The 25,271-nt window shown below is 39.1% G+C and overlaps 1 protein-coding gene across 4 annotated transcripts in view; it reads left to right on the plus strand.

Moving 5' to 3' along the window:
* The window catches only part of GCNT4 (glucosaminyl (N-acetyl) transferase 4), a 73,165-nt gene extending 48,115 nt beyond the window's left edge, over positions 1-25,050 (plus strand). The window contains exons 2-5 of one of the 4 annotated variants that reach the window (XM_089686157.1): positions 1,918-1,960; positions 5,557-5,616; positions 7,911-8,127; positions 16,144-25,050. In XM_089686157.1, the coding sequence (XP_089542283.1) occupies positions 16,145-17,461 (1,317 nt within the window). In that variant the 5' untranslated portion in view covers positions 1,918-1,960; positions 5,557-5,616; positions 7,911-8,127; position 16,144 and the 3' untranslated portion in view covers positions 17,462-25,050. The remainder of the gene's footprint in view (positions 1-1,917; positions 1,961-5,556; positions 5,617-7,910; positions 8,128-16,143) is intronic. The other 3 variants (XM_089686158.1, XM_089686154.1, XM_089686155.1) reach the window with 3 other exon arrangements.
* Positions 25,051-25,271: the final 221 nt, after the last annotated feature.

Consider the following 25,271-nt stretch of genomic DNA (forward strand, 5'->3'; position numbering starts at 1 on the left):
AACTCAAAAAAGCCTATGAAAAAGGTACCAGGGGCATCTCATGGGGCCCCCTACTGACCCCGGGCCCTTGGGCAGTGCCCGAGTTTCCAAATGGTCAGTCGGCCCCTGATACAGGGTATATGACCCAGCAATAACTCTAAAGGCTAATACAAGAAAAGAGCTTGCTCTCCTCCTTTAGTTGAAGATCCTCCTGGAAGCTGGAAATCACTGTAGTAGGTATGGCTACTATAGTGATTTCCACTGACTTCTAGGTCCCGTGCTGAGTGGCCGCCCAGCTGCTATCTGAATTCCATTTAATTCTTTGCATTGTCTCAATGAATGCAAAGAATTCTCTGATTGGATGATGTGCCGATTGTGAAATCACTTATCCACTTCAACCAATCGGATAACATTTTGAATCCATTGCTGAGTGGGCAACCTCCTGTATTCACAAGGCAGCAGAGCAGCTGGTTGGCATAAGAAGAATCAAATGGAGATTACTGGGAAAAGTGGTCTCTACCACAGTGATTTTCAGGGGGATTGGCCAGGTATGGTATTCACATAATTACATCGGTCCAAGCTGGATCAATGTTAAAATATTCATTTTCAATACCTGGAATTCATCTTTTAAGTGGACGGGTGGTGTAACCAGGCTCTGCTCTGCTTTTGCTTTCATTTATTCATTGAAATGAATGACATTCTGCTTTCTAAGGGGTCTTGAAGGATGCAGAACCTCGAGCAGATTTGTAATGCACATGGTTGCATTTTTTAGGCTCCATGCACACTGACAATAATTTTTAACTCTTCTAGAAGCCAGAAGCGTTTTGGCCAAAAAAAGTTTGACACTTGTAAAATTGTATGCCACGTTTACACGCATTTACCCACTTCAAGCACTTGGGCATTATTTCATTTCATTGGCTAGAATAAATTTATTCTGGCCATTAAAATAAATTATCGCTCAAGCACTAAAGGCACCGAGCCTTAACACGCATTTAGACGCGTTTAAGTGCATCAGGCGTTTTTTCAGCCAAAACGCTGCTGCTCTAGTACATCCTGGCAGTGGGTTTTTCCTGCCACTAAACTCTCCTGCCACAAAATGCTGCTAATCCTAGCATGAATAAATAGGATAACATGAAGGGTAGTTTAGAGGCAGGAAAAAAACGCCTGAGGCCCCTAGGAGCAGCTGTAAAAACGTCCAGTGGGCATGAGGCCCTAAAATGTGTTGGTATTTGACTTTTTTTAAATCAGCATTATGGCAGCAGTGAGAGGCTATGCCCATTAGTGGCATAGACTGTTAAGAGGGAGAATATTTAGTAGTGTAACTCAGCCTGGGAGTCTGGTCATTAGCACTTCATGTGTGCAGACTGTTTCCATTTAGGAAATTATCTCAGCGGTGGTGACAGGTTTCCTTTAGACCACAATATAATCTGCGTGACCTTTTTGTAGTTCTACTTTTCCCACTCCATTATATAAGCTACGTACATTAGGTTTTCTTTTTTTTTTATCTGCCATTTATAATGTAACAGTGGAAGCCAAAATGACTGCAAATATTCAAAGGAATAGTAGTCCCTAGAAAGGAAAATACATAAAGTATTTTTACTTATGAGCTAAACCCTGCAGAGTTTGAGAATAGCAGAGAATTCTTAGCTGGCAGGAAGCCTGTTTGGCAGCTAAATTAAAAGGAATAAAACCCAGGCATTTGATTGGCTGAAGCTAGCAGCCGTGCCATCACAGCACCATATACGGCCAATAGACAGCTGCAGTGTACTTTGTCACCTCCGCGCACAAAGCCTCCAGAACTCCCGTTACTGTTTCTGAGTGTCCAAAATCCCAAAATCTGATGTTTGAACTAAACACAATCTGAATTTGGCATCAGCTTTTTTGTGTCTCCTGTATTGCTAGGCCTCCTCACTTATGCCTATGTTTATGTTTACCTAGGTAAGGAATAGAATTTATAACACGCTTCATTGTGATGGATGTTGTAAGTAAAGTCTTTATTTACTAATGGATATAAATTGTGTTCCTTCAAATGCCAATTAACAGTACTTAGCACAACAAATCCAGGCATCCATCTGATTACAGGTTCATGGCTATTAAAGGATGATTGTGTCAGTTCACATTTTAGTTCACACCACTGTGTTGCTGTGGTTTGCGCTGAAAAAAGTATGGAGTGCAGTATTTATTTATTTTTTTGGCGAGCACAGTGCAACGCCATCCACCGCTGCTGCAACCTAGAACTTAATGAAATGTCATTTTGTGACATTTCAATAAAGTTAATTAAAAAAAAAAAGTGATCAGCGCATCGGCACTGCTGTCAACCTAATGCATACATGCAGCTGAATTCAACATCATTCATAAATTTCCCCTTCTGCAACTGTAAGTTTGCACTGTGAACTTAAAGTGGAACTTCACTCTTTCAATCTACATGAACTATTTTAATCCTTATGCTGATAGCATTAGTAAATAGGTGGGAAAGTATACCATATTTACTTGTTTTAATCTATTTTTCTACATTGCTTCAGTTACTTCCATGCCTAGGCAAATGATGTCATACATCTTTAGGAGGGAAGGGAGGGTTCACAGCTCAGCTTTTGCCTAAGCTAAGGGCAGATAGATTTCAGGAAGTAAATGATAAATGAATCATCTGCCCTATCTCAAGATGTCCACTGCCAGAAATGACAGGGGGTGTTTTTCAAAATGATTTTTCAGTAAAATAAAGCAAGGAGACAAGGATGGATGGGCGAATTTGCTTTGAATATTAAAAATAAATTAAATAGCATTTTTGGTTTGTGGTGCTCAAATGCAGTGCAGTTCCACTTTAAACCTTACCTTGATCACTTGGCATCTGTTTATATTGAAATTCTGTCTAATCTTTAATTTGACCTTTGCAAATTTGCAATAGATGACTCGATTTTCTTTCCCTCCACCATGGCTATGCCTCCTGCAGAGCTATTGTGTTATTGCGGTTGGGAGTGGAAGGGGGGCAGTGATTTAAAGAAGAAAAAGGTGTCCGTACTCTGCAAAATAATGTTTGAATAAAACGTCTTTATTCCAAATGACAGTAACACAGGGTTGCAGGAACATTAACGCGTTTCACACAACTTCAGTGCTTAGTCATAACAAGGAACCAATAGCGAGACCTCTGCTTAAAAGGAAAATGCACACCTGTATAGTAGATGCTATTAAACCCTTCTTGACAATTATCACAAAGTACACACACAGTATCTCCCAGAAGTGAGTACACCCCTCTCATTTTTGAAAAATATTTTTTTTATATCTTTTCATGTGATAACACTGAAGAAATGACACTTTGCTACAATGTAAAGTAGTGAGTGTACAGCTTGTATAACAAACAAGAGATCCCTGTGCTCAAATCCCAACAGCTAGTGCATGCATTTATCCATCAGGTGCTAAAGGGGTGTAACCACATATTAACACTAGAAATTCTGAGGACCCTCTGCACACTGGTATATACCCTTCTGGAAGGGTATATACCAGTGTGCAGAGGGTCCTCAGAATTTCCAGCTTGTATAACAGTCTAAATTTGCTGTCCCCTCAAAATAACTGAAAATGTCCAAAATGGGTCCAAAGTGTCAATATTTTGTGTGGCCACCATTATTTTCCAGCACTGCCTTAACCCTCTTGAGCAGGGAGTTCACCAGAGCTTCACAGGTTGCCACTGGAGTCCTCTTCCACTCCTCTATGACGACGTCACAGAGCTGGTGGATGTTAGAGACCTCTCACTCCTCCACCTTCCGTTTGAGGATGCCCCACAGAGGCTCAATAGGGTTTAGGTCTGGAGACATGCTTTGTCAGTCCATCACCTTTACCCTCAGCTTTTTTTTAGCAAGGCAATGGTCATCTTGGAGGTGTGTTTGGGGTCGTTATCATGTTGGAATACTGCCCTGTGGCCCAGTCTCCAAAGGGAGAGGATCATGCTCTGCTTCAGTATGTCACAGTTCATGTTGGCATTCATGGTTCCCTCAATAAACTGTAGCTCCCCAGTGCCGGCAGCACTCATGCAGCCCCAGACTATGACATTCCCACCACCATGCTTGACTGTAGGCAAGACACACTTGTCTTTGTACTCCACAACTGGTTGCCGCCACACACGCTTGACACCATCTGAACCAAATACATTTATATTGGTCTCATTAGACCACAGGACATGGTTCCAGTAATACATGTCCTTAGTCTGCTTGTCTTCAGCAAACTGTTTGTGGGCTTTCTTGTGCATCATCTTTTTAGAAGAGGCTTCCTTCTGGGACAACAGCCATGCAGACCAATTTGATGCAGTGTGTGGCATATGGTCTGAGCACGGCAGGCTGACCCCCCCCCCCCCCACCCCTTCAACCTTTGCAGCAATGCTGGCAGCACTCATACGTATATTTCCCAAAGACAACCTCTGGATATGACGCTGAGTATGTTCACTTAACTTCTTTGGTCAACCATGGCAAGGCCTGTTCTGAGTGTGTTGAGTTATTTTGAGGGGACAGCAAATTTACACTGTTGTACAAGCTGTACACTCACTACTTTTACATTGTAGCAAAGTGTCATTTCTTCACTGTTGTCATATGAAAAGATATAATAAAATATTTACAAAAATGTGAGGGGTGTACTCACTTCTGTGAGATACTGTATAACATCATTACAAGATGATTAAAGACATACAAAAAAGTAAAAGATGTATATATGTGAATATATATATATATATATATATATATATATATATATATATATAAAACATACATACTGTCAGATAAAGCAAAACTAGAGTTAATGATATATACCAGTATGCATATAAAATTATGAAAAAAAAAATAAAAACAAAAACATTGAAACAGACTGTGGCATGGACCTGTGAAAAACACGGACTGTGCAGGAGGGAGAAAGCCAGCAAGTCACTCATAAAAATTAGAACCCAGTGATTGTTACTAGTGGCTATAGCCAGTGGCAGTAGTCGAATGTAAAAAATCCGACAGTCTGGTTGTACCCAAATCATTTGATGGATTGACTTGGGTACAATCAGGCTGTCCATACATGGATCGAATGTAGGCTGATCCTTCTTAAACCAGCCAAATTTCGATGCGTGTTTGGTCGGCTTAAATTCACTGCCCAAGATTTCAGGTAAAGGTGTTGCATACAAAAAAACAGTTGCATAGGCGTTGCATCAGTGAAAGGCAGCCTGATTTTGGATGTTTACTGTGAGTCATGTTGTATTTTTTTTTTTTTTTTGTATATGAGCCAATAAATGATGACGTGTTTTTGATTATCTATTTCCTTGGAACTTTCCAAATACAGTTTTCTTTTTTTTAAGAATATACTGTATTTCCTTCACCATAGTCACTTGATGTTATTGTGAAATAGTGACTACCCAGGCCTTTAGAAAGTCTTTTGTAGCCTTTCAAGCTTTATAATTCCTCCTGTAAGGTTTTCCTTTTAATCAATGTATGGTCCTTACTTCCGTATTTATGTACCTTTCATAATACAAAGCGTTTTTGCCTGTATATAAAAACAGCTCTGTTGCTGTCTATTGCTGCATCTATGCTATAATCATTGTATTTCTGCTTGTTACAGGGGGCTGCCATGCATTCACCAGGACTCCTTTCCTGCCAGCGACCTTTACTGAAGAATTGAGTAAGTAGACTGAAAATAATCACTAAACTGACTATTTTTATCTAGTTTTTAATGTAGATGTTGCCTCTGCTCTCCCACTAGCAGCCATTCTCAGCCAGGATTCTTCCAGAAGTTGCTAGGGGGTTCCTTGCGCTGTGACTGATTGACTTTCCATTTCATAGTGCTTGCATAGTTCCAGAGCATTACTTGCAGAGTAACTGGATTGTATTTACATGCACAGCTATATTCCATTGCTGGCCCATCTTTCCCTGTTGAAGAATGTCAGTACAGCTTTTAAAATGTTACACATAGATGTGAATAGTTCCATTTGTGATGTGAATAGTTCCATTGCACTGATCCATGTCCTAATTTGGGTACTTGCTAAAATCTGAGATGTGAATAGTCCTATTGCACTGATCTGTATCCCAATTGGTGTTGTTTCTGAAATCTACATCTGCAGTATCTTTAGAATAAAGATCACTCTCATGGTTTTCAAATAATAACAAGATTTAACTGCAGTGTGTGGCGCTGCCTGTCTACACAACATACATCCAAATATAAATGACCGTAATCAAACAAAGTTGAGTAAAATCAAACAACCAGTGAATGAAGTCCGTGATAAAGAGAAAATCTATGATAAAGTCTCTTAAATAACTGGTTACTATTTATAGGTAAAGTTGATCCAAGGAACATCCGATTGCCTCTCGGGGGATCAGGAAGGAATTTTTTTTCCCTGCAGGAGCAAATTGGATCATGCTTTGCTGGGTTTTTTGCCTTCCTCTGGATCAACTGTGGGTATAGGAGTAAAACTTTTTTTTTTTTATGGTTGAACTGGATGGACTTTTGTCCTTTTTCAGCCAGACTAACTATGTAACTATGTAAATGTATTGAAATCCGTAAACGTGTTTCCCCATTGAGTAAGTGAAATCAAACTCCAAATGCTCGTAATACCTCAAAGATAGTGAATCTTCGTGCAAATCACCACTGTGCTCATAGATGGCCTATAACTTCATCATAAGACCTGACAGGTCTCACATTGCTCAAAGACAATCGACCTCCAGCTAAAGCTGCTTCACAGATACGTTTCACACGATATGTCCACACAGATCCAGCAGCAATAGGGATCAGCCCACTATTGGCCTCAACTGCTGCACATGTACACCTTTGCGATCACAGAAACAGATAATTTAGATGCTCCAAATCAGAGATAGCTGACCATAGTGTAGTATGAATAAAATACAAAGCTTTATTAAAATATATACGGAATGCACTCACATTTGATCAGTGACAAATCACGCAGAAGATAAAGAACATGAGTAGCCCTCAGCGTTCACTCCTCTGGCATCCAACACTGTCACTCACCTAATCCTTCCCTACGCATTACGCCTCGCCCACATGGCATCATCAGAGGAATATTAAAGTGATTGTAAAGGCAGATCTTTTTTTTTTAATAAGAAACGTGTAATACTTGCCTGAAAAAAAAAACATTGCACAGAGCAGCCCTGATCCTCCTCTTCTTGAGTCCCCCACCAGCTCTCCTGGCCCCTCCCTTTGCCAAGTGCCCCCATAGAAAGCTTGCTATGAGGGCACCTGACCAGGCTCACTCCCAAGCCTCTGCTCTGTGTGTGTCCATTAATACAAAGACGGGGCTCGGCCCTGCCCCCCGCTCTCTCCTCATTGGCTCTCTAACTGTGATTGACTGTAGCGGGAGCCCTGGCCCTGCTGCTGTCTCAGCCAATGAGGAGGAAAAGAACCGGGAGAGCTGAGGCTCTTGTGCACATTGCTAGATTGACATGGGGCTCAAGTAAGTATTAGGGGAGCTGCTGCACACAAAGTTTAACTTCATGCATATAATTCGTGAAGATAAAAAAACCTTCAGCCTTTACAACCACTTTAAAGATTTCAGTAGCTCGGTAAGTACTGAACACTGGTTACGTGCGGTGCTCTGACAGTAAATGGCAGTCACAACATTCTGCAGGTTCCTGTAGAATGTGATGTGGGGATGCAGTGTTCATTCTGTGTATATCTCCAGGATGAGACTGCCAAACCTACAGGAACCAGCTGATGTCTCCTGGGCAGCCTCGAAACAAGCTGGAATTAAATTCTCTTATTGTAACTGATTTCAGTGGCATCTCAGAGGAATCCTCTACAATAGTAATACTGATTGTATTACCTCTAATCTCAAGGCAGTGGCATGAGGGAATAGCAATTTGAGGCCTAGATTAAAACAGAGTTCTCTGTCTATATTTCTGAACATAGATGTATTCAGTCTGCTTTGTTGGAAAAAAACAACTGTATTATGTCTGGTTTTGCAGAACTAGAGAAGGAGAAAGTGGCCAAGAGGAATTGTAAAAAACATGCACAGACTGCTGCGAGGCGGGCTATAATTAATCAGTCGAATCGCTAGACGATGGAGCTACAGCAAGTCACATATACATGTGTTCTGCATTCCATCAGCTGTTACCCTCGGTACAGACGAGGAATGTGAGATCTTCGAATTTAGTAAAAAACACAGCAATACTAAAAACACAGGTGAAAAACATTATCTATCTGTCCACCTATCTATTGATCTGTCATCCCAGTCTTATATTTAAATGTCTCTATCTATTCAGTCTTGTTTCATATATATTATGTATATCTATCTATCTATCTATCTATCTATCTATCTATCTATCTATCTATCTCTTTTACATCTAATGTGTCTGTCTGTCTATCTATCTATCTTTTCATTCCTATTTTACATCTAATGTGTCTGTCTGTCTATCCATACCTGTATAATATTTTATCTATCTGTCTCTATTTGCCTATCTATCTATCTATCTATCTATCTATCTATCTATCTATCTATCTTTTAATTCCACTTTTACATCTAATGTCTATATCTATCTATCTATCTATCTATCTATCTATCTATCTATCTATCTATCTATCTTATCTATCTATCTTTTCATTCCTCTTTTACATCTAATGTGTTTGTCTATCTATCCATGCCTGTATAATATTTTATCTATCTTTCTATCTCTCTGTCTATATATCTTCTCTTCCCTCTCATCTATCTATCTATCTATCTATCTATCTATCTATCTATCTATCTATCTATCTATCTATCTCTTTCTGCCTGCCTGCCTGTCTGTCTATCTCTGTCTTTTCATCCCTGTCTTACATGTAAACTATCTATCTAACGCCTGTCAATCTATCATTTCAAAATAGGTAAATGGTAAAATCTAGTCTACACAATGAGATTACATTGCTGTGGTGGATCAAATTACAAAAATGTCATCATAAGAAGAAACTTGAATAGTGGCAACTGCTTTTCCATTAACTGTTGTGTCAGACAGCACAAATACTGCAGCATTGACTTCAGCAGAACAGCCGATAAGATAAAGAAAAAAAAAATAGTGGCAGTATTGTTGGCCAGTGTGACAGTATGTATTTATATTCAGTGCCAGAACAGGGGAAAAGAAATTAATTATACTTAAAGAATCACTTTGTACATCATTTTGCTGAAAGTTCTGGAAACTGCATAGTTAAATAGATTCAGACATAATGTAGTGTGAATAAATGTGCTTCTGAAAAAAAGGTAATAGTAGGAAGATAGCAATGATAGATATAAATTTTATGTATTTATAAAGTGCTTACACACGCAGAGAACACTGAACCATTCACATCGGTTTATACCCCTGACGTCTCTACATCAGTCATTAACACACATTGCAGGCCCAGTTGAGACTGTAACCGTTGGTGTTCCTAGCACTTTTGTGAACTTGAGGAAACCAAACCACTTAGAACAGTGTTGGTCAACTTAATACAGGGGGCTTCAAGTGTGGCCCCTCATATACTCAAAGGGGGGCACATAATATTCAGTGAATGTAATGCTAGAGAAAGCTGCAGAAATCAAACAGGAAATGGATGGAGACTACAAGCGTGCTGAAAGAGATGTTTAGAGACTCAGACATGCCACTTGAGGTGGTCAGCTGATCAGGAGTTGTTGGAGACTGGGGACAAGCTTCAGGAGACAATCACATATTGAAGACACTTTGGGGTTGATTTACTAAGAATAAGGTGAAACAATAGATGTTAGACACCAAATTACACCTAACTGAAACAATTAAGACCTTGCCGTGGTTAATGGAAAAGTGGCTTCACATAGGAAAAGGACTTTTAGTAAATGTCGCATCAGCCTAGTCACATTTACATAATAGGCAATGCTAAACTTGGTCCCTAGAAGGTTTAGGAGCACAGGATTAAGCCAAGATCCCATTTCTGTGTGTGTGTGTAAAAAGAAACAATCGGTAGGTGTGGCATGTTGTTTGGCTTCCTTTAATGCTAATTCTATTATTAACTCTCTTCTTTTGTGGTGTTTTTTACATGTTCTGCAAACAAATGCATTTTTTAATTAATGTTACAGAGTAATGCATGATATTTTCTGATGTTAAAAATATATATAAAAAATACAGTTATATCTCATAGGACAAATCATTTTTAATGTCTACTTAAAATTTTCTTATATTTTCTTACAATTATATATCTTAATTCTTGAATAATGGTACTACTATATACTGTACAGTATGGTCAACACTGTGGCTTAGTGATTAGCACTTCTGCCTAGCAGCACTAGGGTTGCTGGTTCAAATCCCATCCATGGCACTAAATGCATGGAGTTTGCATGTTTTTTCTGTGTGGGTTTCCTCCCACACTTCAAAGACATGCTGGAAGTTGTTTTGGCTCCTGTCTAAACTGTCCCTAGTATATGAATGCGAGTTAGGGACTTTAGAGTGTAAGCTCCTTGAAGGCAGGGCCTGATGTGAATGTACTATATATATATATATATATATATATATATAGCGCTGTGTAAATTGACAGCACTATATACAGTAAGTACCAGAACAATTTTTTTTTTTTTGGGGGGGGAACTTGCTCTTCCACCCATCTTTCCTGGCCTGCAGGACTGTATGCTCAGAGAAGGGTGAGTTAGTGATTTTGTGGGAAGCCGCACTTTTTTTTTTTTTACTTTAGCCATGGGGTTCCCCTTCACATCCATGACAGTTATATCTCTGTTACAGTCAGGTCCATAAATATTGGGACATCGACACAATTCTAACATTTTTGGCTCTATACACCACCACAATGGATTTGAAATGAAACAAACAAGATGTGCTTTAACTGCAGCTGTCAGTTTTAATTTGTGGGTGTTTACATCCAAATCAGGTGAACGGTGTAGGAATTACAACAGTTTGCATATGTGCCTCCCACTTGTTAAGGTTGACATGTTAAAGACTAAACCTATCCACCAGATGAATTCAATGAAAGCTGAATTTCAGCTTTAGAGCTGTTCAAGTTTTTTTTTGGTTAGGTGAGGGGTTATTTTTATTTAACAGCTTGCATGTGTACAGAATAAAATGTTTATTTTGTAGACTATTTGTATGGATGGTAACAGTACATTCTACTTGATTGCGAAAGTGAGAAATTTGATCTAAGAAATAGTTTCATATTAAACATTTATTTTGACAGCAGCAACACAGTTGGGTACATTAATTTACTTGTGTATAAAAAATCTGTGGCATTTATGGTGCTACATTTTACACAAGAGAGCTAGAAAGGCCCTGCTCATAAGAGCTTACAGTCAAAGAGGGATCACAACTTAACTTTCACAGTGTACAGCTGGGAACAATATAAGGCCAATATTAACAAGACAACACATTTCACAATATGTACAACAGATCTCACCATTCCACCATAAGAGTTGTAGAATTAGAACAATTGGCATTTGTTAATAACAACAAACGCTCACAAACCATAAACGCATGGTCAGACTAGAAATATACACACAAAATTGAAGCCATACCCACAAAAACCCACTTTTGAGGGAAAAATGTACAACAATTAATGCAAACACACAAATCAAACATGGGGTGTTGGGTCATTGTACACAATATTCTCTCTCCCCCCCCCAATAAAAAAAAAAATACACCACCAAGGACTGACTGCAAATAACCTGCCCTCTTCTCAGGTCAAGCACACCCCCTCCCCCTACTGCAGTCCTTTATATAACTTAGGTCGTATTGTTAGCACGCCAAACGACTCCACACACCCAGTGAAGGACATGTCCATTCAATCTGTCTCTTCATGAATGAGGCAAGTGTTTGCACCTGATTAGCAGAAATACTCCTCCCAATGTGTTAGGCCTTGGCTATATGCATCAATTCACAGACTACAGGCCAAAGATCTAAGTTCATCACCTTGCACACAAAGAAAGCAACAGTTATCTAAGCATATGTACCTGTGCAGTGTACAACAGAAAATGTGAAATGGCTAAGTCTCTAGGCATGCTCAGTGCTGAAAATAAAAAAAAATGCAAGTTGTAAGTCCTTTGGCATGCGCAGGTGACAAGCTGACAAGCACATTCGCCATCAGCAGCCAAAACACATGTCCAGTATTTCCCATCTACTCCAATGGCTCTAGTTTACTCCAGTGCAGTGTGTTCTTGTTCATTCCAACAAATTAGAACATGATGGGTGTGTTCTGCATGGACCTACACTGGGACCTGGCCAGACACCTCCTAAACGCACTGACATGCATTACTGCCTGCAAATTCTGTGGATTGTTAGCAGACGGCATCTGCTGGCATTATAACAACTAGTGACTCTAGTCCAGGGGTGGGTAAACTTTTTGACTTGAGGGCCGCAATGGGTTCATATATTGGACCCGGGGGCCGGACCAAGAGTAGATGAATGATGTGTATGTGTCATCCATAGTAAGTATAGTAATATTCCCCCATAGTAAGCACAGTAATTCATCCCCCATATAGTAATTCATCCCCCATAGTAATTAATCCCCCATAGTAATTAATCCCCCATGTAGTAATTCATCCCCCATATAGTAATTCATCCCCCATATAGTAATTCATCCCCCATAGTAATTCATCCCCCATAGTAATTCATCCCCCATATAGTAATTCATCCCCCCTATAGTAATTCATCCCCCCTATAGTAATTCATCCCCCATAGTAATTCATCCCCCATATAGTAATTCATCCCCCCTATAGTAATTCATCCCCCATATAGTAATTCATCCCCCCTATAGTAATTCATCCCCCATAGTAATTCATCCCCCATATAGTAATTCATCCCCCATATAGTAATTCATCCCCCATAGTAATTCATCACCCCTATAGTAATTCATCCCCCATAGTAATTCATCCCCCATATAGTAATTCATCCCCCATAGTAATTCATCCCCCATAGTAATTCATCCCCCATATAGTAATTCATCCCCCATATAGTAATTCATCCCCCATAGTAATTCATCCCCCATAGTAATTCATCCCCCATAGAGTAATTCATCCCCCATAGTAATTCATCCCCCATATAGTAATTCATCCCCCATATAGTAATTCATCCCCCCTATAGTAATTCATCCCCCATAGTAATTCATCCCCCATATAGTAATTCATCCCCCATATAGTAATTCATCCCCCCTATAGTAATTCATCCCCCATAGTAATTCATCCCCCATATAGTAATTTATCCCCCATATAGTAATTCATCACCCCTATAGTAATTCATCCCCCATATAGTAATTCATCCCCCATAGTAATTCATCCCCCATATAGTAATTCATCCCCCATATAGTAATTCATCCCCCATAGTAATTCATCCCCCCTATAGTAATTCATCCCCCATAGTAATTCATCCCCCATATAGTAATTCATCCCCCCTATAGTAATTCATTCCCCATATTAATTCATCCCCCATATTAAGTCCCCAAGTCCCCCTGTGTCAATTCACTTACCTTTGCTCTGCGCGTTCCTCTCGCCGTCTTCCCGCGCCGTTCCGGTGTAGCATGAAAATCTGTCTCCTATGAGGATCTGTCCCCCTCGACGTATCTGCGCATGTGCCAGTTTCAGGCATTAGCAGCCGATCGGCGATCTCCGGCACATGCGCAGATACGTCGAGGGGGACAGATCCTCATAGGAGACAGATTTTCATGCTACACCGGTCTTCAGGGCAGACTGTGAGAGGAGCCTAGCGGGAGCCTAGCTCCGCGGGCCGGATTAAAAGGTCCGCCGGGCCGTATACGGCCCGCGGGCTGTAGTTTGCCCATTGCTGCTCTAGTCGCTCCCCAATGACAGCAGAATGAAAACAGCATAGCCAACATTTACCACAACAGCAAGGGCCCTTCAGTCTGTCATGGATTTGAAGGGGAACCTCATGGCCAAAAAAAAAAAGTGTGGCTTCCCCCCAAAATCACTAACACATCCTTATCTGAGCATACACTCCTGCAGGCCAGGAAAGGGGGAGTGGAAGAGCAAGCCCCCCACACACACACATACATACACTTTTTATTTGTAATGTCAGCTCTTTTGTTTACATTATGTGAAACCTTCTAAAATGTACCAAATTGCAAAAAAAACATATAAAAACTAATTTTTATTTGTTCAGGTACTTTTATAGCGCCGTCAATTTAATCAGCGCTTTACCTATATATTGTACATTCATATCAGGTCCTGCTTTCAAAGAGCTTACAATCTAAAGTCCCATTCTAAATCTAAAGTCCCCTAACTCACATTCATATACTAGGGACAATTTAGACAGGAGCCAAAACAACTTCCAGCATGTCTTTGGAGTGTGGGAGGCAGGGGCAGACTGACCATTTGGAAACTCGGGCGCTGCCCAAGGGCCCGAGTTCGGTAGGGGGCCCCATGAGATGTCCCTGGTACCTTTTTCATAGGCTTTTTTGAGTTTAAGCAAGGACCCATGATCCCCTATTGCCTGGGGGCCCCATGAGTTGTCAGTCCGCCCCTGGTGGGAGGAAACCCACACAGGCAGAACATGCAAACTCCATGCGGGTAGTGCTATGGTTGGGGTTTGAACCAGCAACCCTAGTGCTAGTTGGCAGTAGTGCTATCCAGTAAACCGCTGTGCTGTAAGGTGCCTTCAGAGTGCAACTCTGTGGTGAGAACCAACCCTAAGTCCCTGGGCATGTCAGTGTATCAAGCAATATGTTTCAAACACAGCACAACATTTGGATTCCTTTTAATTTTGATTCAGCACTGGTATTGTGTGTGGTACATGAACACAGCTTTGGGAGTTTGGATTTGGATTTTTGTTAGATGCTGAGCACCAAGTGCAGTTTTTCTACCATTTAGTTATTATATCCCAAAAGTCTAAGTCCCTGGGCATGTTTAATGCACATGACAGCACATACATAAGTATATATACTGCAGAGAATATACACTCCAAAACAAAAAGAATAAAACATGGCGCTATCATTATTTAAAAAACGAGAAAAAAAGAATATTGTATAAGAAGCAAAAAACAATCTAAATAAAATTACAAAGGAAATGAAAAAGTTCGTAGAATATCTATTTTGGTGTTTCTGTGCATAGCAACTGTTCTATAGTTACAAGTATTGACGTATACTGTTAAATATATATATAAATGTTAGCCTGTTTAATAAGCACGCTTACACAAAAACAGGTTCACTCTTTTCAACGACATTTCCAGGCTTGCCAATAAATTCATTTACTATAGTACTCCACAAACAACAACAGAGTAAATGCACTCTTTAGTTTTCCTGGTCTGGGCATGCTCAGTCGTGTCACTACTGAGATGTTTAAACTAGGTGAAGACTAAACGCTACTAAAACGCTATTATCAGCTTTTTTTTATCCAGCTATTTTCCAGCTTTTTTTTAGTTATACAAAAATGCTAGTTTGCATGGAGCCTACAAGAGGCTGCTAAAGAACACTGCTAATAAAATCCCCTTACAGATCAATGCTTCCAAAATACAAAATTACACATTTGATAGTCTGTCAGCAGGCTCAGTTTGAAATATAAGAGGAAGAAAAGCATACAAAGACATGGACAGCTTAGAAAAAGTAAGTTAGTGTGAAATAAGCCAAACCATTGAGCTACTAGAGGCAGTCTAAATAGTTTGCCTTGAATGACTTGCAGAAGAACCAAAACAGACTCCTGTGCACGTGGGAGCCCTCGCTGTCTAATAAATGCCAAAGGGCTGCAGGTTGGGCACAGGGATCTAGAGGAAACACAATCACTGTAAAAATTCATTAATGCCAAGTAGATGGAATCCTTAGATAGATAGATAGATAGATAGATAGATAGATAGATAGATAGATAGATAAATGACGGGATAGAATGTTTGTTGGCAAAACCAAACAGTTTTTAAGTTTGGTAATTGCTGTGGTAACCTTACAGTCCATTTGGATCCAGGCCCTTACTTGACTTTGATGGTTATTGTTTAGTGCTTCACATTTGTTAAATTTGAAAGCCACTTGCAAAAAAACACATTGAGTATTCATTTTTTAAGGTTTGAATTGAGAGTTTTGGAAAATCGTTGTGAAATATGATAAATTGTCTACTGTGCTCACTTAACCCTTTATATATTATCTAAGCTTTTGTCAATCACAAAATTTCAGTAAGATTGAGTATAAATATGCTGTAAAAAAATTTAGGACATAACATGCTTATTACTAAATATTTTTTTTGCTTTGTGTCATTTATATTTCATGTCATTTATATTTTGGCAGAATGAAGAAGTGTAAGTGTTGTTCTGTTCTCCTACGACAGAGGTTTATCTTCCTCATCTGCACTGTGTCTCTACTGGGTATTTTGAAACTTATGAATGTTGATTTGATATTTTCTAAATCCAAAAGTTATTTTGTGGAACCACAGCTCTTTTTTTTGGGTGTTACTAAAAATGTCCCACCACATGATCCCTCCAACAACATTAACTGTACAGCTATATTTGAACTGGAACCCTCAGAGATTGGGAAAAGTTTACAGCTTCGGAAGAGGCGCATATATGACCTTGATGATGAAAAAGTTGCAGCAATGACGAAGAACTGTGAAGTATATAAAAATCTAAGACCGTACAATCAAAAGCTTTTTTCCAAGGAAGAAATGGACTTTCCAATAGCCTATTCAATGGTTGTACATAAGGATGCTATAAATGTTGAACGTCTCTTGCATACAATATATAGTCCAGCTAATGTGTACTGCATCCATTATGACCTAAAATCACCTCCTGAATTCCAGAGAGCCATGATCAATTTAGCCAGCTGCTTTCCCAATGTTTTTATTGCATCGAAACTTGAAAAAGTGGTCTATGCCCATTTTTCCAGGCTGCAAGCAGACCTTAATTGTCTGTCTGATTTGCTGACCCACCCCATTCAGTGGAAGTATGTCATAAATTTGTGTGGGCAGGACATGCCGCTCAAGTCAAACTATGAACTCATTTCTGAATTAAAAAAACTTGATGGGAAGAACATGCTTGAGTCATCAAGGCCAACAGATTTAAAGAAACAACGATATATCTATCACCACCAGGTATTGTTTGTATTAAGTCTCGATTACATGAAAATGCCCATCAGAACATTTACTCAGAAGAGTCCACCACCTTCTGGTATTGAAATGTACTCAGGAAGTGCTTACTTTGTTTTAAGTCGTGCTTTCATTCAGTACATTTTTGGAAGTCCATTGGTTGATGAATTTTTAGAGTGGAACAAGGATACCTTTTCCCCAGATGAACATTTTTGGGCAACCCTGGTCCGTATGGCTGGGGTTCCAGGTGAGGTTCCAAGGACTCAAGGAGATATAACGGACCTTGACAGCAAAACTCGTCTGGTGAAGTGGAGCTATCTCGAGGAAAGCCTTTATCCACCATGCACTGGCACTCATGTTCGCAGTGTTTGCATTTATGGAGCTGCAGAGTTAAGATGGCTTCTTACTTCAAAACATTGGTTTGGCAATAAATTTGATCCAAAAATAGACCCTGTTTTAATTAAGTGTTTAACTGAAAAGATTGAAGAACAACAGAAAGAATTTGTTTCTTTATCATTAACATGATTGGAATATTCCTTGTGTTCTACAGTAACTGTATTTGTGCTTCTGGAGAGCTCAGTGTCCTATACATGGGGAAGAAAATTGCATTGGACCAAGGCCTATAATTTATTTGTAGAGTTGTTTAAAAATGACTGCAGTAAAGTTTATTGCAGAATGAAATTTGTAAAAAGGGATCACTTAAAAATGCAAGCAATGGCATTTTCTGTAGTAATCTTGGGAAATTGAAGAGACTCTAGGTGCTGAGGAACCATAGGTCTTAACATGTTTTTGTCTAAGATTAGCCTGCAGTATTAGAAAATGCAGACAGTTTACAAGCCAATAACCTTCTTTACAGGGTGTCGATGCTGTGTCCTGTGGTGTTTTGTCCTTTAATGTACGAGTCCACAAACTTTATTGTGCTTGGTAAAGCTTCTCAAAACCTAGCCTTGTATTGGGCATCTGCTGCTCCAGTGGTAGATTTACCATTGGTATTGAAGTTTCTGATGAACTGTGGTACCAACTGTATTTTTCTAGTTTTCAGCAATCATTTCAGACTGAAATTATATGAACAGTACACTTCCCCTTTGTCACCATTATATTTTTTTATGTGTTGTTAAGGAAAATATAGTTCAATGCATACCCCCAACAGTTTATAACCTCAAATCAGGAAAGGCTAAGTACTACTGTGATCAATCTAAATCAAATCCAGCCAATCTACCACTTCCATAATATGACAAAACCATTCTCAATCATTGCCCTCTTTAGAATCCAAGAATCAGAACTGTAAAACTAGGGACATTTAGTAGGTGTGGCTAAAAGTTAAGTATACAAAAGAAAGAAGATACTGTGACTGACCCATGTGCTCTTTTGATAAGATTCAGTAAGATTCTTTTACAAAAATGAGTGCTAAGTAACCTGTTCACTCAGAAGAAAGAGTTAGCACCCATCTTTCATCTTCTAGCGAAGGCAGAAGATCAAACAACTTTTTGGCTGCTATACCTAAAGCTCAATTTTATACCATTGCTTTGTGTTGTGTGCCTTAAAGATGGGGTTGGGCATTTCAGTTACTTTTCTTTGAATTTGTGCCAAATTTCCATTCCAATATAGCTGCTTTTTTGATTGTTTTTTTTTAAAGACCTATGAATTTTATCAATATTGCTTTTTTATGAAATATTGCACACTGCTGCATATTGTTTTTGGTTCCCGTCATGTTATTAGTGACAAAATGGACTGAAATAACATGTTAGCTCCAAGAAAAAAAACTGCAGATAATTACAGTTATTTGGTGGATTCAAGAAATGTGTTTTTAGGCCCTGAGTTGTTTGTTTTTTTACATTTTTGTGCCAAGTTATAATTTGTGTTGTTAAAATGCACTGTATGTTATACTACTGAGAAGATTTACAGTTCACTGCTGTTTCTAATAAATATATATATATATATATATATATATATATATATATATATATATAGTGCATTACAATCCATGTGTATGTGATGTGCAATGTGCTTGAAAATGGACATCCCTTTTAGAGCTTTTGCTTGAAGGTCTTGATGTTCCTTGTCCATATAGAATACCAGTTGTTGAGATGAATATTCGAACATCTTTGAGTCGGACCTGTCATCAGTACATCTCAATAGGCTGGACCTAGACAGCTCTTACATGATCAGTGAACATTAAATACAAGTTGCTTAACACAAAGAAACTACTAGTCATATAATCAATTGTACACATGTGAAAAAGTCCATACCACGTTCTACAGATGATTAGTGAAGGAAGTTGGCTGTATTAAAGATACCCTGTCATCTTGTCCATTCAAAGTGACAGGGTTTCTTTAAAGTCCAACCCCTTTTACTGCTACTGCAAGATATCAGCTGTAGGCTGGGGTTGGAGTTTACAAGCATCAATGATGCCACCCCCAACCCCCCCCCCCCCATCAGCTGTGAGAGTTTGTCTAAAGACTAGTCTCTAGGCCTGAGCAATGAAGGGGATTACATGCTGCTCTATACCTGGAAGTAGCGGAAATTTTGCAACAGCTACAAAAAGAGTAGGAGCGGTAGGGGAGGTTAGTATAACTGAGTTGGGGGTGGCCTTTTAAACGCCTTTGTCACACTGCTGTAAATAGACTATGTGACAGAATCCCTATAGGGGACATTCACAGCAGCAGCTATGTTAGAATACAGTCCCTGGTGGGCAGTGTGGTGACAGTGGTGCTGATGTGCTATAAACAGTGCAGTGCACTGTTTCTTTTTTTGCATGCATGCATGCAAATTTTATTAGGATCTGTTGGCTGCTGCACAGTACAGTGCAGTGAAACAAGTACTGCATGCCATGACCTCTTTTTTTTTTTTCTTAATGCACACTGCTGCAACGCGGTGGTGTGAACTGGCCTGATAGGACACAGGTCTTGTCTTGCATTTAATGCACTTGGAGAATAAAGAGAATATTTTTCCTAAGGACTGCAGTTTAGGTACCATTTGCTTTATAGGCAATAATTTGTTTAAGCTTTCTTCAACTTCCAATCATTTAGTAGGCCATATACATAAAGTAATATGTTTTATTGATGATTAAATGTTATTTAATAATTATACATTAGGTTGTAATTATTTTTGAATGAAGGATACATAAGACTAGGTTTACTTATGTAATGTCTTTCGTCTTTTATTTAAAGTTTTTAAATGGCCTTATGTAATGTGTTTTGCTATACCAATTATGACAATGAATACCTGACAACTGTGATGTATAGTAGCATTTATTTTTTATACTTTTTTGCAAATCATGTGTGGGACTTAATTCAAAGATGTGTGTCAAGAAATATTCCAACGCACACACAGGCGCTACAGAGAAAGAAGTTGCCTATAATTTTTTTCACAAAGTGCGATAATTACAGTAACCCTATAATAAGAGCTTAGTTATGAATTCTGAATGTGGTACCTACTTTATATTTATTGTCATACTGTGGACAGTTTCAGAGAATTATGTCAATATGTTGTTAATACTGCTTTAAACGCATCGCCCACCCAAATGTAGATATTAATAAGGACTGGATTTTCAGAGTGGCTTCTAGCATCTATGTGGGACAGTGGCTGCAGTATTTGTGCACAAGTTCCCAGATCTGTCCATGGCTATTGTAGGTTGGTCCAAATCTGTGTTCCAGTTTATAATTATGAATTATTAAAGAAAAACTCTTTTCATGTAAGCAATCCATGTAACATGCATAACCCAAGTGTAATTTGAGCAAAATCAACAACCATTTAGCTAAAGCAAAAGTAAACTGATGAAGAAGATCTATCTTTTTTTTTTCACTATTCGGTCTCCTATGGGACAAAGTACATGTAGTACTATGTGACTAGGTGCTTTTTAAGTCTAGTTATGAGGTCCGACATGCACCCCTTCCCTTCTTGCTGTGGCTGATCCCACAACAGCTAGGAATGAGATGGCTGATTCATAATGGCAGCTTGTCTTGGCTGAGTACTTTACACAGACAAGCAATGGCAAGAGGAATGCAGAGGCTGATACTCCCTCTCTCAGGTGCTAGGCAGTCTTCTCCACAGTGCATGACTGTTAAGGTTTGTGACTTTGTAGTAGGATGTCAAGCCATCTTTTGTGGTTTTATTATTATTATTGTTATTATTATAATACATGATTTATACAGAGCCAACAATTTACACAGTGGCAAAATGCTGTTTTATTTTGTAAAGCACTGACAGGCCAAGCAGATAGCACTAAGGGTCCATTTACATTCATACAGACACAAAGTAATGCACCATAGATGCATTACTGAATTGCAGTGACATTCATTTTCAATGGTACTAAGGGAATCCACCTGCAATGCAGTGCACCACAACACAGGTTGGTTCTCTACTACGTTGTCATGTGCTGTCTTACAAAATATGGTGCGACTTTCTGTCTGTTTTGGTGTGTGGGCTGTCCATTCAAATAAATGAGCTGTCTTAACATAATGGGGTTGATTTACTAAAACTGAAGAGTGCAAAATCTGGTGTAGCTGTGCAGGGCAGCAAGTCGGATTCTAACAGCAGCTTGTTCAATTAAGGTTTTCCACAAAAAAAAACGGAAGCTGATTGGCTTCTATGCAGAGCTGCACCAGATTTTGCACTTTCCAGTTTTAGTAAATCAACCCCAATGTTTCTGTGGACTCCCCTCAATGCATTGGATAGGTGTGAATGGGCAGCACGTTTACACACACACACGCTAACATATTACATTCACATCTATACCTAATCCTCAAGGGGTGTACAATCTAAGGCCCCTAATTTACATTCATACATACACATACTTTGGACAATTTAGACAGGATCCATTTAACCTAGCAGTATGTCTTTGTCATACGAGTGAATGGCAGTGGTATGGACAAAGCAACCCTCCCACGAATTCTCAATTATTTTAACGCAGAGTTCACAGACATATCTTAGTATTCTGGGGTTTTGGTTTAGGAGATGTTCATTTGTTTCTTAGCAGTCCTGCCAAGTTTAGAAACCGAAGCAAAATTGTTAATACAACATTTAGAGATCTAAACAACTCTGCCAGTAGAAACTGAAGACAAGTTTTTGTTTGGACGAGAATCCTTTAATTTATTCTTCAGTAAAAATAGTTGGAATTGGGTCCATTCTTTGGCTTTGGATTAGCCAGGTTGGATAGCAAAGAATGAAAGGAGTGAGAACTTGCTGCAGTAAATGTCAGAATATATCAATAGCCATGACCTTACCTTAAAGCTGAAATCCAAGCTGGCTATAGATAGTTGTTTTTTTTTTTCATTCAGCCAGCAGACTGAATAAACAAAAATGAACACTTTCCTCCATCTGCTTCCCTGCTGTGACATTGTATTCTGACAATGGGACTCTTCACTGTCAGAATATACTGATCACTAGCTGCAGCTGCTGATCAAGAAACATTCTCCAACATTCCCATGCAAACAAACGGGAATGGCCACACAAGGATAAGAATCCAGCAGGTCCCTACTGAACCAGCCAAATTTGGATCCAATTATGGCCAGCTTTACACCTCCCTGCCTCCACTGATTGGACAGTGAATGAGCAGCAGCAGACTGATGAGATCAGCAGTTCTCTTCTCTCAGTATATTCTTTTTCTATCGGCTTAAACCTGTTTCTCTCCTAGCGCGGCCCCTCCCTCTTCCAGACTAAGTTGTGCTGTACTAGGATTACTGTGTTATAAAACACCAATTATTGTATTTGTGTTTATTATCTCCATGGAGTTCAGCTTTAAGTGTAGAAGCCCTGCTGAATTGCATAAGTTTCTACAATTCTTTTTAGCTCTGTGAGTTGAAAGTTGAAGCTAGCTAGTATCCCCCCCTCCTATCCCCCCACCACAGACAGACACACACACACCTGACCGTCCTGCCACTTAATGTGGAATGCCAGATAAGAGTTCATATTTGGAACAGAATGGGGAAAGGTGGAGAATGGTTTGCATATGGGAGTTTTCATCCTACTTCCTGCCTTGTGTAGACCATTTTTGAGACAGAAAGTGAAAAGAAATCTCTAAAATGGGAGAACAGACAGAAAAAAAAAATGTTTTGTCCCTTGGTGGCTACACTCATTCCTCTATTGTATCAATGGAGGGATCCATGGTTCCCACCCAGGCTGAACTCTAAACATGTCGGTGGTGTTTATCTCCATTACATAGGGATTAATGGAACTGGTGGTTTACAGAAAAAGATGAGATTGTTTGGTAATTTTTCTGTTCAGCTCACAGGATTTCACAATGACACTGCATTTGTGGCACAATCATCATGTTTATTTTGTTTATTTATCCTTCAAGGTACCTTTACTTGCATATTACTATGTGTAAGAAGCTCAAATGGAACATTTGCATTTTCAGTTGTATAATTACCATGTGAAAGAACCAAAGGCTTTAGAATCTGCACAACTGTTTATGCACTTTATAACCTATGTCTTTCGTCCTAGCACCTTCATTTTAAAGAGCAGCTCTGCCTTCAGTTTCAAATAGAGTTTTAGGAGTCAGAGGAAGGATTCTCCTCAATCTGGTATTTGAAAATTTTACATAGAGGGGGCTTACATAATATTTGGGAGAGGTAGAAGCTAGCTTAGGGTCTAAGACATCCAAAGAAACCAAACCTGCAAGCATATCCAAAGACTAGGCTCAAGGGTGTGAGAGCAATTCAAAGTACAACCATACAGAAAAAAAAATGTGGGCTTCTGTTGCAATTTCCTTCTGAAAATATCAGTTACTTGTCTGTCGCTGGCGTTGAGTCACTGACCTAAAAGAAATCTGAGTAGCATTAGAATTCTGGATAGTTGTGGGTAGTGATGAGCAGCGTTTGGTCTGAACTCAGTCTGATCCCAGTTCAGCAAAACTCCTCATATTCCCACCAGTCCAAGCAGCTGCAGGCATTCCCTAGCGGCCCAAAAAGCCAGGACATTCCCCACCCAGCAGCATATTAACAAAGGGGTGGGTATGCTCATGACACACATGACCTAATATGGCCTCATGGCCATATTTAACCAATGTAACAAAAATTTAAATTGAAGCACCACACCACTGTTAAGAGGTCCACATACAGCTTTGAATCTTGAGTCTCCGAAATGCATTGGATACTTTCTGGATTGTCCCCCACAGTTTTATTGGAATAAAGTTGTATCTGAACCTCTTAGCAGTGGTGTGGTACCTCAATTTCCATTTTTGTTACATTACACTACAAGCCAAGGAGACCCTGAAGATCCTTTCCGGGAACCAGATTATTTACATTACCATCAATACTTTAAAATGGCAGTGAATTAATCCTATGGGTCCAGCACTATTTTTCCACCTTCCTCAAATATTTAATCAATGTCGTTGACCAAATGTGGCAATATTGGGCCAAAGACATCATGAGCATCCCAACCCTTTGTGTACATACAGCTTCAGGGGAATGCCACGACTGCAGTTGATTGGGCCAACAGGTATGCGAACATGCCACACCTTCCCAGTTCAGACCGAACCTTGTGCATCCCTACTTGTGGATCAATGATGCAAAAAATAAATGGAGCTACATGAAAGCCACCTAGTATTTTTAGAGGGAGAGGTCAGACAACTTGTTCTCTCAGTACTGATTTCCAGTAAGCATTCCATTTAACTTCCATAGTACCCATTATCATTTATTTGTGCTAAAAGCAGAGTTGCCTATGCATCTTTTTTTACTTGTTATAGGGGAATGTTAATTGAAGTTACTATGCAGTGTTTTGGAAATGACTCAGGAACTCCTGTAATATAAACTGTTTGCTTTTGATGTCATAAATTATACATTTGTTTGTCAATACCTCTTATTCCATCCAGAACTTGACTTCCTCTTAGAAGCATTCATTCTTTATTGCTGCGCTCTCTGCTCAGGCAGTGGCCATTTTCCTGAACCTCAAGAGCCTGATGGTAGATATGGAATAAGAAAAATTATTGTATGAAATGTGTTACTCTGTGAATTGATCTGTGTGTGCTGGTACACATGGCTGTTTTATTTTTATAAAAATAAGGTGTAATATGGGTGATAAATAAGGCAATCATTTTATATAAAATATAATTATATCTAATGTCACATGAAATAAATTGTTTTATTTGTAATAAATGTTTTTGATTAAAAAAAGTTTGGTCTCTTCTTTTTACTGCTTAAAAATTATACATTTTTGTGGGATATTCTTTCTATTACAGTGACATGGGTTACTTTGTAGGAAAAATTGTTTCTATTACAGTGACATGGATTACTTTGTAGGAAAAGGTCCTATTATCCATAGTTACCATAAGGCCCCTGTAACCCAGTGCAAGAGAAAGAGGGGAAGCATCAAAATACTATATATATATATATAT

The sequence above is a fragment of the Staurois parvus genome, unplaced genomic scaffold, assembly GCF_062004578.1.
Source record: "Staurois parvus isolate SC_StPar_1 unplaced genomic scaffold, SC_StPar_1.0 ptg000392l, whole genome shotgun sequence".
Taxonomy (NCBI): Eukaryota; Metazoa; Chordata; class Amphibia; order Anura; family Ranidae; genus Staurois; species Staurois parvus.